Genomic DNA, 16786 nt, shown 5'->3' with positions numbered 1-16786 from the left:
CGGCTCAAGTCTTGCTGTCACAAGTGTTCCCGTCTCCCTGTCACAAGTGCTCCCGTCTCCCTGTCACAAGTGCTCCCGTCTCCCTGTCACAAGTGCTCCCGTCTCCAGAGTCCCAAGTGTCCCATGTGTCCCCGTTACCAGAGTCCTTTCCTCATCCTCGTCCTCCAAATCCCCCGATCCCTGGATTTGCCTGGTCCCGCCTCCCGGTTCCCCATCGCCGGCCCCCCACGACTTGCCCGTTCCCAGCTCCTGGTTTCCAGTCGCCGGTCCCTTTGAGTCTCCTATTCCCTCCTCGCCCACCCTTTTGGGTGGGTTTTGTTTTGGTCCCTCCTCTCCCACCCTGTGGTGTCTCGTGTCTTGTTCTTGTCTTGTCTTTTGCTTGTGGTGTTTGTCTGTCTTGTGGGCGTCTGGTATCCGCCCTTGGGGGGAGGGGGGGGATACTGTCATGGTCTGTGTCGGCGTCTCATCTCATGTGTCTCCTTTTGTCCTCCATTCATCTCTAGGTGCTCATTTTGTGTCTTCTAGCACCCTCATGTGTCGTGTCTGCATCTTCCTCATGTGTCTCCTGCTGTTCCCCATTTGCCCTCTAGGTTTCCCTCCTCAGACATCCCCCCTCCCAGGTCCTGTGCTCTCTTGGCTCCCTCTTAGCCACACCCCTGTAGTTTCTGTCTGTAGTGTTTTTCTTTAGTGTCAGCTTCCCCTTAGAATATTAGTTATGGTTATTGCCTTCTGATCTTTTGTTTTTCTCTTAGGTAATTTTCCTTTGTTACAGCCTTTCTTTATTTAGTGTGTTTTTTCCCACCTGTGTTTTTTCCTCCTCCCTGATTTAGTAATTGTGTTCACCTGGTCCCTCTCCCCACACACCTGCAATTCATCTCCCTCTCTTCTTCCCAGTCTATATAAGCCCTGTCTTGTCTCTGTGTTGTGTCGGTCCATTGTATGTTCGTCAGTGTTTGTTCGTGCTCTGTTTGAGCTTTTATCTCCAGGTCTTCATGCTCTTCGTGAGCTTTGGTATCCATGTTTTGGTGCTCTGAGAGAGCTTTTTGATGTTCTGTTCTCCAGGACTTTTGGACTTTTGGCCCGCTGCCATGTTTGGATTTATTTTTTGTTCTTCCTAAGAATAAATGATTTTTACTTTTACAACTTCTGCCTCGAGTCATCCTGGGTTATCTGCATATTTGGGTCCTAAACATTTCCCTCAGTGTGGCAACACCAGTTTTGAAGACGACTCCTGCTAACAGTTAGGAATAAAAAGTTGAGGAATAATAACAATTTGTTTCAGTTTTGCTCAAATTTCATGTCAGAATAAAAAACATTTGTAAAATCAAAATGATTTTTGCTTCTTTTAGGTGGCAAAGAATTATTGGAAAATGTTGTTGGTGTTAAGATAATCATCACTAAAGATAATTTCTATTGTAATATTTGAAACCATTTTTTTCTAAAACTTCTGATTATTTAGGAACAAAGTTTAATTCATGATGGCCTGAAAACCTGAGTGTGTTCAGTGAGCTGCATCAGTTTCTGTTCAGTCAGACTGAAAGAGGTTTTTGTACGATACTTTTTCACTGTGTGAACACACCGCCAAGGTGGTAACTCTGACAGTAATAAACTCCTGCATCTTCAGCCTGAACTGCACTGATGGTCAGAGTGAAGTCAGCTCCATTCCCTGATCCACGTCCACTGAATTGATTTGGATATTCAGACTTGCGAATCGTGGTAGAATAAATCAGGAGTTTAGGAGCTTCTCCAGGTGTCTGATGGTACCAGGACAGATCGTGTTTTAAACGAAAATCACTAGCTGCTGGTGGACTGACTTTACAGTCCACAGAGACGGTCTGACCAAGCTGCACTGATCTGGCTGCTGGCTGAGTCACAACATGTTGTCCATCAGACCCTGAGGAGAGAGAAGAAACACTGGACATGAGATGGTGAGGTGAAACTCAGCTACACTCCAAATGATTTTCACATGACAGAAACATGATTCTCCTCACCCTGAGTGAAGCAGAGGAGAGTCCAGATGAGGACGCAGATCAAAGTCATGGTTTCGATCAGGAGGATTTCCAAGTCTTCTGTTGTGATGAAGGACAGCTGTCAGTCATCCAGTCTTCAACTCTCAGGACTATAAACTCTCCCAGAGCACTGGAGCATGGTGCTGCTGATGCAAAGTCATGCTCTATGGAAATCTGCTGACTCACTCCAGCAGGATCATGGCTCAGTCTGAGGACGGTTCCCATCTGTTACTTTTATCACTATTATTTATTTTACAGGACCGATTTTCCAAGATGTTTAGGTTTATTGTTCTGGGAAATTATTTTATAGTATTTTATTTATTTAACATTTGTAAAGGAACTTCCATCGATAACCAGAATTTTCTAATTGTTAAAAAACAAACACTGTTTCTAATTTTCACATTAATTTCATGTTTCACAAAGTTCTACCTATCTATTCCAATCAGACACTTTTTGAGCAAAACTCTAATCTGACAGATTATTTTGCCGAATCTTGTTAATGAGTCAATAACATTTTAGAAAGTTTGTTTAATTTTAGGTTTTGTAATTTAAGTGTATAAAAGTCTGCTTTTATGATTTATCATTAAAATAAATACAAACAGCTGATTGTAAACATCTGTTTCTTACAAAAGTTTTAATCATTTCCCACAAACTTTTGTTTTAGTCAAACATCTGGTCAAATTTAAAAGTGAATGATATCTTTTACACTTTATGAGACAAATGTTTAGTTTAGCTTAAACTGGGGAGTTTGTTTGTGTCCGACTCACAGAGCCGTGTCTCTCAGAGGTTTTTGTAAGACGACTCAACCAGTTTGTATCACTGTGGTGGACGTTTGGTGGAGGAACCAGACTGGAGGTTGGAAGTAAGTTTAAATTTAGTCTTTCTGATTTTAAATGAATGTGCAATAATTTTTCCTCTTATTGATCTCATTAATCTCATTAAAATCAACATTAAAATGTGAACAACAATTTATTTTAAGCTGATGGAAAATAGTCCAGCGATCTGTTCTGTGTCTGATGTAGAGATAATAATCATGGTCATTTACTCATCTGGAGGGTTTCTTCTCATCATTTTAGACAAACTGACATCAAAGGTGAAAGAAGTTCTTTGTGATTCTGTCAACAAAACTTTAGAAAATAAACAAACAAAAATTTAATGATGGATTTTTAGTTTGTTACAGAAGAACTTGCTGATTTTTTATTACATATTTTAAATGTTTGTGTAGTTTAGGGATTAATCTATAATAATTAAATGTTTAACATTGATTAGGTGTTTTATTATTTCAGTCATTTAAACATTTTTTTACTTATATGAAGTAGTTCAGTTTTACTAGAATATAATTTTAAGAGAAAACCTTAAATTAAGGTAAAAAGTGATTTAAAAGCTTTTCAATTTAAGTTAAGGGTGACTTTAATTGTAGCAACCAAACATTTTTATTTCATTTAAACTCTGATTCTCTTCTAGCTGATAAACTGACAGGTTTCTATAAAGGAAGTGAAACAAGGTGTGAGAGTCAGACTGGTGGAGCAGAAAAACATCTGCTAGAAACTTCCTGATGAGAAAAAGTCAAACTGCATCTGATCTCTAACCTGATTGGTGTCTCCTAGGTGATACCCGTCCCATCCTGATGGTGCTGCCTCCCTCCAGTGAGGAGCTGCAGCAGGGGAAGGCCACGCTCATGTGTCTGGCCAACAAGGGCTTCCCCTCAGACTGGAGTCTGTCCTGGAAGGTGGACGGCAGCAGCAGCAGCTGGGAGGAGGACAGGAGCCCCGTGGTGATGAAGGACGGCCTCTACAGCTGGAGCAGCACCCTGAGGCTCACTGCAGACCAGTGGAGGAAGGTGGGCTCTGTGACCTGTGAGGCCACCCAGGGCTCCCAGTCTCCAGTCTCAGAGTCACTCAGGAGAGACCAGTGTTCCCAGTGAAAGCAGGCTCACTGGACCTGTTCTCATCACTGGGTTTTTTCTTGCGAATGTTGTCATTTTCTGTATTTTTGATTTATATTTCCTAGTTTAAACAGTTTCTTATTTCAACATCTGCACACAATAAAACAGATTGAATAAATTAAAGTATGTGTTATTGTGTATTTCATAATTGTTACAGATTGTTTCTTATTTTTATTTAATCATTTTCAGTTTTTTATTTAAATAGAAAGATTAACCAAGTCAGACCAACCAACTTTTCCACTGAGTGATTTTATTCATTAGTTAAAAACCAAAGTTTAGACCTTCTTAAAACATGAAGTAAAACTCTGTTTATCATCAGTATGATTTTACCTGCAGCTTTCAATAAACATATGTAACGATTATAATGTTTATTAGATCATCAAAGCAAATATTTGATTTCCTTTGACACAAAACTCATGAGTTTTTCTACCGAAAAAAATGTTGATAAAAAATTGTAATCTGGAAGATGCAGCTGGACCTTGTCCACAGTCTTAGCGCTGACTCCTCAGGAGGGTCACGGACCTAAATCAGCCAAACAATAAGAGACAAAGTAGCCAAACCAATGACCTTAATGAAGTATTTACTCCTCTACTAAACAGATACCTGAGCTGATAATTCAGTTGATTATATCATCAGTTCAATAAATTCTAAATATTTTTATTACATCAACAAATGATTGTTTTGACCAGTAAAAATAAAGAAATAGAACTAACACTGACCACAGAAAAACAAACCAACAGGACTATAGTATAACACAAGTTAAACCTAAATGTTCCCTCTTCACTGTTTTTGGGTCCATTTTTTTGTAAAGATACATTCTATTTTATAAATTTCCTTTTGTTACGGACACTGCAATTTCTCCTGAGATCAGCACCCTGGACAGCACCTGTTCAAGCTGCTACTCTTGCTCCAGCACCGTTTCCTGCTCTCCCATTCTGCACCTAGGACAGAGGCACGCTGCTGCGCTGCACCAACGATGTATAATAAATCAGCTTTAAAAGGCAGAGCCTGTCAGTCAGTCGGTTTGTGCTGTTGTCCTCTTGACTGTGGCTTGTTTGAGTGCTTTCAAAACAATGTGTTTAACCGTTAAATGCTCCTTGTGCCTTTTGTGTTTGCAGACAGGTGTGTTTTTGTGAATAAATCTGGCTGTGCTAATGAAAAGCATCTCTCATCAGGAACATTAACTCATTCACAGAATTCAAAAAACAACTCAAAACTCACTTCTTCATAACCACAAATCAACTTTGAATTTTAGAGTGCCTTGTTTGCTGATGTTTACGTATGTGTACTTTGTTTTATTGCATGATTTGTGTTTTTATTCTGTACAGTGTCCTTGAGTGACCAGAAAGGCGCTTTTAAATAAAATGTATTATTATTATTATTATTATTATTATTATTATTGATTTCACAGGATGTGTATTTTTGAAGGAATTACCAAAATAATTTTAAAAAGTCAGACGTACTATGTTTGATTTAATGCTGACATAATTTTATAGCGTTCCTGCTCCTCTTGTGGCATCGACTCTGGTGATGCACGATTGACTTCTAACCTACGGTACTCGCAGGTTACTTGCGGGTCAGGTCAATAAATTTTTACTTCAGTGCGGTGCAGTTTGGGGCGGGTTCATGAAATACATACATATATATATATATATATATATATATATATGCACACTGAGGATAAAGACAATAATCAATGTTTCATTTTTTAAAACACAATATTTAAGACAGTTATTTAAACACGGTCATGTTTTAAAACGTAACTCCGCACAGATAACCTTCGACCCCATGACGTAGGCACGTACAGAAAGCGCCAGTGAAGTGTGCCTAAGCTCCAAGCAGGTGGCAGGCAGCCACGTCAACAAAACGATGGAGGACAATATTTTGGATAAAATTCACTCGGGAGTTTACATTCTTACAAGAAAGGAGGGACAAACTGCTAAATCGCGTGTTTGGGAAAGATTCAGCGAGGTAATCAGCGCAGACAACAGCAGCAGCATTTGCTGGACAAAAATAAGGACATGACAGGTAATGCGTTTGTTGGCTTTCAAAATGTTTGATAAAAGTTGTAAAATGTTTTACTATTTTGTTTGCCCAAGCAGGGGCTCTAGGTGCTGTTTCTGTATTGGTTTATTGCACTATTAGTAGGGTAAAAAACAAAAATAACCCTTATTTAATAAAATGTTAAACTTTCTTAATCTGCCTATTTTATTATTTTTTATTTTATTTTAGCCTTTAAAAATGTAAATGTTACTACCATTTTCCAGTGCCAAATTGGGGGACTGTTTAACGCACCTTTGTCTGAATAAAAGCACATTCAATCAATAATGTGTTTTAATGAGGCGGGTCAGGGCGGCGCGGGTTGTAAAAATAGACCTAGTGATGCGGGGCGGTTTGGTGCGGGTCAGACGTTATCAAATCTGCAGTACCTGCAGGTTGTAAAAAACTCGAACCCGCGCATCACTAATCGACTCCCATATTTTTCTTTCTAATAAACCTAAAAATTAGCATAATTTTTAAATAATCTGTCTGGGAGCAGAGAGGCAGGACACATATGCAAACACACACAGTCAGCTCATCATCAGCGTCTCTATGTTTCCTCCCCACTGCTGAAACATCTCACTGATACGTGTGTGTGTGTGTGTGTGTGTGTGTGTGTGTGTGTGTGTGTGTGTGTTTCTTTAGCATTTTTTATCTTTTTTTAACAACATGTGAAATGAAATCTTGACATTTTTCAGTCTAGTTTATAATACAGTCATAAAACAATGTTCACCTTCATTTTAAAGTGAAGAAAGCAAATGAAATATAAATAGTTAATTAAACGTGAAATAAAACACAAAAGTTTAAAATTCACCTGAGAGAAGAAATTCAGATTCTAAAGTTTTGTTTTTCTTTTTTGTTTGTTTTTTAGCTCAGTGTTTTCTCTGTGTCAGGTCCTAACATCATTTCAACAAGTTGAATCATCTCTACGTCCTAAAACTCAAACTTATTTTGCTAAAGCCGTGTGGTGTGTTTGTAAACTTGATTAGATGAACACTTTGTAAACACCAGTTTTGAAGACGACTCCTGCTAACAAGAATAAAAAGTTGAGGAATAAAAACAGAATTTGTTTCAGTTTTGCTCAAATTTCATGTCAGAATAAAAACATTAACATTTGTAAAATCAAAGTGATTTTTGCTTCTTCTCTTCTGGCACTCACAGAGTACAGTCACTTCCCTTTTTGCTCCCTTATCTTTTTTCCCAAGTCTCTTTGTCCCGTCTGCCTACAGAGCGCTTCTCTGCATTTCTTCTGGGATTCCCTATTTTTTTCAGAGATGGATTTAATTAATTGGTCATTCAACACGATTGATAAGATCTTTACCACGATGAGAACGGAGGAGGGGGCTCCCACCTGCCCTCAAGGGACACACGCAGCGGGATATGCGCTCGATACCTGGAAGTTCTGGAGGATCTTTGTCTCTCTCAGCTGTCCATTGAGGACGTCGAAGATATGTAGATATTTGGCCTGATGATCACTGGATTTCTTCTGATTGGAGTGGGAGGATATCTGGTTTTCTGGAAATTTGGGAAGTCGGGAGCGATTGGAGTACGACCCGCACCCATGGCAAGCACCGCCCGGGCGGAGACCTCACTGACTTGGACGTTACTCGAGGTGAACCGTAAGCTGGACAAGGTCCTTGCTGCGTTGCCGGTATTAGTGCGCAAAATGGTTGTCATCACAGAGAGGGTCACTGGACGATGTGGAGACGTTTAATACCTAAATTGGCTTCACTGGAGGACTTGAATGATCAATACAGACTTTAAGGCAGAGAGGAAAATTATCTCTGCCTGACCCAAACAAAGCCCTGTTATCCAATCTGATGCCATAGCAGCCTTGGAGTTGCATGCAACAACCTCCACGATGGAAGGAATGCAGACAGATGCTGTGACCCCCCCCCCCCGCCTTCAGATTGTGGTCTCTGCATAGCAAGGTCATCAAAATGGAGGAACTCAATGTGCTCTGTGCTTTCCCATGACCTCCCACCAGCCTGTGGATACAGTTGGCTGAGCGCCACACGGGCTGCTCCTGCTGAGGAAACCAGGAACCCCCCACCGGGTCTCATGTTGAGAACTGTGACGTTCGTGCTTACATGTTGGGGTGTTTTATTTTTGCATAGTAGAGCTACTCCCTGCCGGGTGTAACTCTGCTCTGCCTTTTTTTCCCTCCCCTAATTCTCCTCATGTAATCCCCTCTTCATCTACTGAAATGAGCGCCGTTATGGCTGCTCTCCTGATCTGCCTGTATCTGTTCTGTCTATATGTGTGTGTGTGTAACCTTGGTCAGGCTGTTCTGTGGAGTCAAGTTCCTATGCTCTGCTTCGCTGGAGCGCTGGCAATAAAATTCTCTCTGATTCTCTGATTCTCTGATTTTAAGTGGCAAATAATTATTGGAAAATGTTGTTGGTGTTAAGATAATCATCACAAAAGATAATTTCTATTGTAATATTTGAAACCTTTTTTTTCTAAAACTTCTGATTATTTAGGAACAAAGTTTAATTCATCATGGCCTGAAAACCTGAATGTGTTCAGTGAGCTGCATCAGTTTCTGTTCAGTCAGACTGAAAGAGGTTTTTGTACGACGCTTTTTCACTGTGTGAACACATCGCCATAGTGGTAACTCTGACAGTAATAAACTCCTGCATCTTCAGCCTGAACTCCACTGATGGTCAGAGTGAAGTCAGCTCCATTCCCTGATCCACTTCCACTGAATCGATTTGGAATTCCAGACTCGCGACTCGTGGTATGATAAATCAGGAGTTTAGGAGCTTCTCCAGGTGTCTGATGGTACCAGGACAGATCGTGTTTTAAACGAAAATCACTAGCTGCTGGTGGACTGACTTTACAGTCCACAGAGACGGTCTGACCAAGCTGCACTGATCTGGCTGCTGGCTGAGTCACAACATGTTGTCCATCAGACCCTGAGGAGAGAGAAGAAACACTGGACATGAGATGGTGAGGTGAAACTCAGCTACACTCCATATGATTTTCACATGACAGAAACATGATTCTCCTCACCCTGAGTGAAGCAGAGGAGAGTCCAGATGAGGACGCAGATCAAAGTCATGGTTTTGATCAGGAGGATTTCCAAGTCTTCTGTTGTGATGAAGGACAGCTGTCAGTCATCCAGTCTTCAACTCTCAGGACTATAAACTCTCCCAGAGCACTGGAGCATGGTGCTGCTGATGCAAAGTCATGCTCTATGGAAATCTGCTGACTCACTCCAGCAGGATCATGGCTCAGTCTGAGGACGGTTCCCATCTGTTACTTTTATCACTATTATTTATTTTACAGGACCGATTTTCCAAGATGTTTAGGTTTATTGTTCTGGGAAATTATTTTATAGTATTTTATTTATTTTTAACATTTGTAAAGGAACTTCCATTGATGACCAGAATTTTCTAATTGTTAAAAAACAAACACTGTTTCTAATTTTCACATTAATTTCATGTTTCACAAAGTTCTACCTATCTATACCAATCAGACACTTTTTTGAGCAAAACTCTAATCTGACAGATTATTTTGCCGTATCTTGTTAATGAGTCAATAAAATATTTTTCCTTCATTAAAGAAAGTTTGTTTAATTTTAGATTTTGTAATTTAGGTGTATAAAATTCTGCTTTTATCATTTATTTTTAAAGAAATACAAACAGCTGATTGTAAACATCTGTTTCTTACAAAAGTTTTAATCATTTCCCACAAACTTTTGTTTTAGACAAACTTGTTTTAGTCAAACATCTGGTCACATTTAAAAGTGAATGATATCTTTTACACTTTATGAGACAAATGTTTAGTTTAGCTTAAACTGGTGAGTTTGTTTGTGTCCGACTCACAGAGCCGTGTCTCTCAGAGGTTTTTGTACGACGACTCAACCAGTTTGTATCACTGTGGTGGACGTTTGGTGGAGGAACCAGACTGGAGGTGGGAAGTAAGTTTAAATTTATTCTTTCTGATTTTAAATGAATGTGCAGTAATTTTTCCTCTTATTGATCTCATTAATCTCATTAAAATCAACATTAAAATGTGAACAACAATTTATTTTAAGCTGATGGAAAATAGTCCAGCGATCTGTTCTGTGTCTGATGTAGAGATAATAATCATGGTCATTTACTCACCTGGAGGGTTTCTTCTCATCATTTTAGACAAACTGAGATCAAAGGTGAAAAAAGTTCTTTGTGATTCTGTCAACAAAACTTTAGAAAATAAACAAACAAAAATCTAATGATGGATTTCTAGTTTGTTACAGAAGAACTTGCTGATTTTTATTACATATTTTAAATGTTTGTGAAGTTTAGGGATTAATCTATAATAATTAAATGTTTAACATTGATTAGGTGTTTTATTATTTCAGTCATTTAAACATTTTTTTACTTATATGAAGTAGTTCAATTTTACTAGAGTATAATTTTAAGAGAAAATCTTAAATTAAGGTAAAAGTGATTTAAAAGCTTTTCAATTTTAGTTAATGGTGACTTTTTTAATTGTAGCAACCAAACATTTTTATTTCATTTAAACTCTGATTCTCTTCTAGCTGATAAACTGACAGGTTTCTATAAAGGAAGTGAAACAAGGTGTGAGAGTCAGACTGGTGGAGCAGAAAAACATCTGCTAGAAACTTCCTGATGAGAAAAAGTCAAACTGCATCTGATCTCTAACCTGATTGGTGTCTCCTAGGTGATACCCGTCCCATCCTGACGGTGCTGCCTCCCTCCAGTGAGGAGCTGCAGCAGGGGAAGGCCACGCTCATGTGTCTGGCCAACAAGGGCTTCCCCTCAGACTGGAGTCTGTCCTGGAAGGTGGACGGCAGCAGCAGCAGCTGGGAGGAGGACAGGAGCCCCGTGGTGATGAAGGACGGCCTCTACAGCTGGAGCAGCACCCTGAGGCTCACTGCAGACCAGTGGAGGAAGGTGGGCTCTGTGACCTGTGAGGCCACCCAGGGCTCCCAGTCTCCAGTCTCAGAGTCACTCATGAGAGACCAGTGTTCCCAGTGAAAAAAAAAGTCTCCCTGGGAGTTTTTCTTCTGTCATTGTATTACCTTCCCAGAAACTCTTTTTTTATTTACCAGAATTCAAATGTTTTAAATTCAGTTTTTACACAATAAAGACAATTTATGAAGACACTTGTGCTCATGTTTATTTTTTATTCAGGAAATGCTTGATTTTCCAATTTATGCTTTTTCCATCCATGCATTACCATCCGCTTATCTGGGATCAGGTCTCAGGGAAGCAGCCTAAGCGGCCTTTCTGGAGGAATTTCAAGGTGTTCCATTTTTAGCCAGGAGACATAGTCCCTTAAACGAGTCTTTGGTCTTTCTTAGGTCAAACTCCCAGTTGACGTGCCCGGAAACCTCAGCAGGCATCCTAATAAGATGCACGAGCCACCTCAACTGGCTCCTTTTGATGTGGAGGAGCAGCGGGTCTACTCCAAGCCCCTCCCGAGCTTCACACCCTATCGTTAAGGGAGAGCCCAGCCACCCTGCTGACAAAGTTTGATTCAGCCGTTTGCATCTGCAACGTCGTTATTCGGTCACTAACCAAAGCTCGTGACCATAGGTGAGGGTTTGAATGTAGATCGACATGCAAAGCGAGAGGTTCTTCTTCTAGCTCAGCTCTTTCTTCACCACAACAGACTGGTGCAATGCCCACATTACTGCAAACACAGCACTAAGCCATCCATTGATCTCTTTTTACTCATCAAATATAATTTTACTAATTCTCTCAAGCATGCTAAAACATTAAGGGGTTTCACGTCAAGTGAAAAAACATCCATCAGAGTGGTTGGCCCAATCAAAAATATAAAAGGTTTTTTTTTACAAGCAAATTAATAAAAAAAATCTGAGCAAATCCAGCTGTATTTGTCAGATATGTGAGCTTATTTTCCTCAGGAAACAGCATTTTAGTAAAACTGAGTCATCAAGAGGTGTTTTCTCTGCTGCCTGACAAAAAATGATAACAAAATAATAACATTCTTTTTATTATTGTTATTATTATTATTATTTTACTTTTTAAAAGAACAGTTGGTGAAAAATAAACATTAGTTAGTGGGAGTCGGATGGAAAATGGCACGAACATAAAGCGGAACTCTTACGCTTGTAGGTCAACGGTTCCGCCGGAAGGTTTCTGTCATCGGACTTGGTTGGATTTGTTTACTTTGTTTTGTTGTGAATAGATTTTTTCGAAGAAAGATTCCGTTTGACGACTTTATTACAGCCTTTGTCGTTGTTTTGACACTTAAAATATTTATTCTTAAATATATTTTCTGACATCAAAGATATTAACCGTCTAAGCTCCGAGGGAGAGAACAAAATAAAAAGGCATGTCCGCGGATCGGCAGACGTTTGCTCCGGCCTCTGCCGGCGCGGTGGAAGCCCCCAGAAGCCCGCTGTCAGAGACAGACACCTTTAGGGTGTTTCTGAACCAACGGCTCACGGCAGCTGTCGAAGATATCCTGAGTGTGTTCGGGGAAACGGTGGCCCGGTACCGGGAGCAGTTAGACTGTCAGCAGCGGGAGCTGGAGAGCCTGAGGTCCAGAGAGGTGGAGTGGAGCCGATCTACAGGTTGGTGTGTGTCCACTGAGCTAAGACTCAACTCAAAACGAAAATTAAAGAAAGGATCTAATGAGACTGTACAATAATGGAGCTTTAACATGAAAATACAGCGAATTAAAATATGATCTGATCAAAAAAATTGTATAATCTGGTACCAATTTTAAATATGATCTGATTTTTTGACTGCATGCAACTTTATTTACTTTTAATCCACTGATTTTAATAAAATCTACGTGAAACAGGATGTCATCAGCTCTTTAACGTTCACGCTTCTGTTTGTCACGCTTCAGAGCCGCTGCAGGACTCATCCTGGACCAAAACGTTACCTGAACACCAGAACCCGGACGCCCCTCTGTTTCAGACTAACAGTGATCATGCTGGTACCTCAGCCGATCAGATTAAAACAGAGGTTTGCATAGAGGACTGCGAAGAGTCAAAAACGCAAGATCACTTTGACTCAGCCGTTGATCCAGAAACAGCCAGAGATGAGCAAATCCGCTCTGAGGATTCTGACACAGATGAAAGCGAAGGAAGCTGGAGAGATGCTGCAAATTTCTGGAAGTCAGATGAGACCAAAGATCAAAGCTCAGGTGCAGAGTTAAAGATGGGCAGTGGTTTCTCTCAGGAGGACAGACAAGTTCTTCCTGATTTCAGCTGCAAAGTGTGTGGAGATTCCTTCAACAAGATGAGTATTTTGCTCACGCATGCTTCATCCCACCTGAGAGACTGCAGCGTATGTGGAAAGCAGCTCGACTCCACAAGGAGCCTGAAGCTCCACCTGAAAGTTCACAGGGAGACATCGTTCCACTGCAGTATCTGCGGCCAGAGCTTCACTCTGCGTGGGAATCTCAGGATTCACATGAGGATCCATTCAGGCGAGCGGCCGTTCAGCTGCACCTTTTGTGGCAAGAGCTTCGGGAGGAGGGCGACGCTGGTGCGGCACGTCCGCAGCCACATGGGCGAGAAGCCGTTCACCTGCATGTACTGTGGCCACAGCTTTACAGAAAAGGGCAACCTGACTGTCCACTTACGGATTCACACGGGTGAGAGGCCTTACAGCTGCTCTCTGTGCAGCCGCAGGTTCAGCCAGCTATCCAGCTTCTACAAACACCCGTGTCAGAGGAAAGGCCTTTTGTGTGTCGCCATCAGTAACAGCGGCAATGCATGAGGCTGCAGAATGAAGCTCTCTTCAATAAAAAATTACATTTTGCCTTCATAATATTTTATAAAGACGTGGAATTTTTTTAATCGAATAATAAATGATAAATAATTTACTTCCTGTTTTGAATGACACATTTTTTCACATCCAACCCTCACATGTAGGGGGCATACCTTTTTGCCATTAGAGCTAAATTTCACTTTTTGTGAGTTAGTAATAATTTTCAGCTCCATTTCTGATGTTCTGAATGTATTGATCAGGATTTTGAAGCAGCTAGCTGGAATTAAAAGAAGAATAAAAGTTTTGCTAACACGGATAACTGTTGCTTCTATGTAAAAAAAAAAATTAAAGACAAAGATCATAAAGTGACAGTTTTTACAAAAGTGTAGAAATAAAATGTGTGTGGAATGAAAACAGAAAAACAAAGGAGTGATAATTGTTGGGTAAGTTCAGATGATTGTGGAAAAAGTATTGTATTATTAAACATTTAATAACAAATATTTAAAAGTTTAACTACATAAATAATTAAATTTTCAAAAATGATGTAACTTTTTATTTTATAAAGTGACTAAATGTCATTCCTTTGTAAAATAATAGAAACATAAAAATGAAAGGTAATAAAACAATTGTTATATTTTCAACTTTATGATTTATATTGTCTTAAAAAAATTTCAACATGACTAAATTAAATGATCCAGTCCTTAAAGAGGTTGTTTTGAAATAAGTTAGGATTTTTTTTCTGAAAAAATAAATGTAAAATTGTAGAACTAAGTAAAAGTAAAAAAAAAAAAAAAACGTGGCAAAACATTTATTTTAAAATATTTTTACAAAACACCCCTTTGATTTACAAACAATTATTCATCCTCGCCAGCAGAGGGCGCGCAATCCCAATTTCTTTATAACTTCCGGTCATTACGTTCCTGAGCATGCGCACAGAAGTTACCCTAGGTTTGGAGCTGTGTTAAACAGAACGGCCGTAGTTCCGAGTACATTTCTCCCGACTTAAACGTCTCCGAGCTTCTGAAGCTGCTGCTAAGATGTCGAAAATCGAGTTGTTGAGGCTTCTGATCAACCAGCGGCTCACCGAGGCCGCTGAGGAGATCTTCGGAGTGTTTGGGAGAACCATTGCGGAATATGAGGAGGAGATCGCCCGCTCCAAACTGGAGATTGACCGCCAGCGCCGCCTGCTGGACCTCTCCAGGAAGCCGCGGATTTCTCTGCCTGCCTTTGTTCCAGGTCGGTAAAAAAGTTCAATAACTCTGTAATTTTGTCAGACCTGTTGCAATATTATGTTAAGTTTTTTTTTCTTTAATAATTGAAACTTTTAAATGTCTAAATGTTCAGATGCAAAGTTAAAGGCTTTGAAAAATGATTCGGTTATGAAATGTTTATTTTTTAAATACTTTTATTTAATATTTGTATGACTTTAAATATGAAAATATTATTTTTAAAATTGTAATTTAAAATGTTCTCACACCTTTTAGCCATTTTTGATTTTACATTGTATTGTTTTTGAGTTACTGTTTGCACACTACCTCAAAATAATAAAATATAATAATCCTATTATTATTGTATTTTATTATCATCCTGTTTTTTATTTTTGGTTGTTTTTTCCAGACGTCTCGGAGCAACAGTGGAGCTCCAGTTTTGATCAGAACGAGGAGACGCCTCACATCAAAGAAGAGGAGGAAGAGGATCTGTGGATCGAACAACAAGATAAGTTGTGTCAGACGTCCAAGGAGAACGTCAGTTCTGTGTTCCAGAGCAGTACGGGCAGAAATCAGGGTGACAGAGTCTCCGAGTTCCAGAGCATGAACCCTGGAGACCAAGAGGACTTGAAGTTTGAGGAACAGCCCGGCACCTCAGTCCAGCAGGTGTCCTCTGAGGACGAACATGGAGCTTCTGAAGCAACGTTAGAAAACCTCCAGTTTGACTGCGAGGATCTGGAAGCACCGCCGCTGCAGATAGCTGACTCGTACGTGTGCACCATCTGTGGCCGGGAGTTTTCCCAGCGTAACCAGTGGACTAAACATATGCTGGTGCACCGGAGAGCCGGCGCCAAGGCCGACAAGTCGTTCACGTGTGATATTTGCGGGAAGAAGCTGACGCGTTTTGATGGATACCAAAAACACTTACGGGTCCACACTGGCGAGAAGCCGTACTGCTGCAGCGTGTGTGGGCGCAGGTTCAGCGACAACTCCAACTACAAACGACACATTCGCAGCCACAGGAAGGCCGGGGTTGTGGTGCCGAGCTCAGAAACCGCCACAGGCTCACCTCAGTGAGACACCTGAACATAAACATTTTATCTTCTTGTTTTAACAAGATGGACCTTCTAGCTAAACGAATTTAACCCTTTGATGCATGAACTATGAAATCTTCAACCATGATTTTTTTCATTCATCTTTAGGTGTGAATGAAACAAATTTCATATTTACTTATTTTTTGTGACATTTAATTTACCAGTGATTAATTAAATGTCCATCTCAGTGGACAGCGTGCAATCTGAACATGAAAAGTGTTGGCTTGACTTACTGAAGTACAAATGGAGGGGCTCAAACGCAATAAAGTCTTCAACAGCTGTGCTTAATAGCAAAAATAAATAAATAACAATTTTGAGTACCTGTCCACTGTAGTGACTATTATGCATCAAAGGGTTAAAACATGTTTCTACATTTTAAAAGAACAAATGTCTGTGTTTCATGTCTCGAGTTTATTGTTTTCAGCCACTCAGAGCACAAAGTTTTACACTTACTTTTGTAAAGATATGATGACATTTTCTTTTCAGAAATGTCAACTCAGAAAAGGGCAGAAGATGCTTTAAGAACTGTGAAATAAACCAAGGTAATGAAACCACGTAGTTTAAAGTCCAGTTTCTATCAAATCTTTGATCTGACAGCAATAATCTGTCCAGATTAGACTTTATTTTTGTCTGTTTTAGTCCCAGATTTTGCCTTTGAAAAAGCATTTCTCTCAGGTTAATAAGAATTATTTAATTAAGATCAATTTAAGGCTCCTATATGAATCTATTCACTTTTTTAGATCCACATAGGAGCTTGAACCTCTGATTTTACACCTGCAGGTGGCAG

The 16786-nt window shown here is 39.9% G+C and overlaps 2 protein-coding genes and 4 gene segments (V, D, J or C); 4 read left to right on the top strand and 2 right to left on the bottom strand.

Annotated features, from left to right (window-relative positions):
• Window positions 1-1562: 1562 nt before the first annotated feature.
• LOC107394450 (immunoglobulin kappa variable 4-1-like) lies at window positions 1563-2103 on the bottom strand. The segment is given in 2 exon segments: window positions 1563-1894; window positions 1992-2103. Coding segments are annotated over 2 exon segments (381 nt in total).
• Window positions 2104-2146: 43 nt separating this feature from the next.
• On the top strand, window positions 2147-4077 carry LOC129164534 (Ig kappa-b4 chain C region-like). The segment is given in 3 exon segments: window positions 2147-2215; window positions 2757-2871; window positions 3617-4077. Coding segments are annotated over 3 exon segments (501 nt in total).
• A 4473-nt stretch (window positions 4078-8550) lies between these two features.
• On the bottom strand, window positions 8551-9189 carry LOC107394449 (immunoglobulin kappa variable 4-1-like). The segment is given in 2 exon segments: window positions 8551-8912; window positions 9010-9189. Coding segments are annotated over 2 exon segments (381 nt in total).
• A 606-nt stretch (window positions 9190-9795) lies between these two features.
• On the top strand, window positions 9796-11128 carry LOC129164535 (Ig kappa-b4 chain C region-like; the record flags this gene model as incomplete). The annotated part of the segment is given in 2 exon segments: window positions 9796-9919; window positions 10666-11128. Coding segments are annotated over 2 exon segments (441 nt in total), but the record flags the coding sequence as incomplete, so codon positions are not given.
• A 1033-nt stretch (window positions 11129-12161) lies between these two features.
• LOC107394451 (zinc finger protein 81) lies at window positions 12162-13812 on the top strand. The gene is made up of 2 exons (XM_015973379.3): window positions 12162-12547; window positions 12829-13812. The coding sequence occupies exons 1-2, from the start codon at window positions 12307-12309 to the stop codon at window positions 13704-13706; spliced, it is 1119 nt and encodes a 372-aa protein (XP_015828865.3). The 5' UTR covers window positions 12162-12306; the 3' UTR covers window positions 13707-13812.
• Window positions 13813-14609: 797 nt separating this feature from the next.
• LOC107394452 (zinc finger and BTB domain-containing protein 49) lies at window positions 14610-16188 on the top strand. The gene is made up of 2 exons (XM_015973380.3): window positions 14610-14933; window positions 15315-16188. Exons 1-2 carry the CDS (start codon window positions 14735-14737, stop codon window positions 15980-15982), a joined length of 867 nt encoding a protein of 288 aa, XP_015828866.1. The 5' UTR covers window positions 14610-14734; the 3' UTR covers window positions 15983-16188.
• Window positions 16189-16786: the final 598 nt, after the last annotated feature.

This window comes from Nothobranchius furzeri, chromosome 19 (genome assembly GCF_043380555.1).
Source record: "Nothobranchius furzeri strain GRZ-AD chromosome 19, NfurGRZ-RIMD1, whole genome shotgun sequence".
Classification (NCBI taxonomy): domain Eukaryota; kingdom Metazoa; phylum Chordata; class Actinopteri; order Cyprinodontiformes; family Nothobranchiidae; genus Nothobranchius; species Nothobranchius furzeri.
This window is presented reverse-complemented; position numbering and strand designations above follow the sequence as displayed.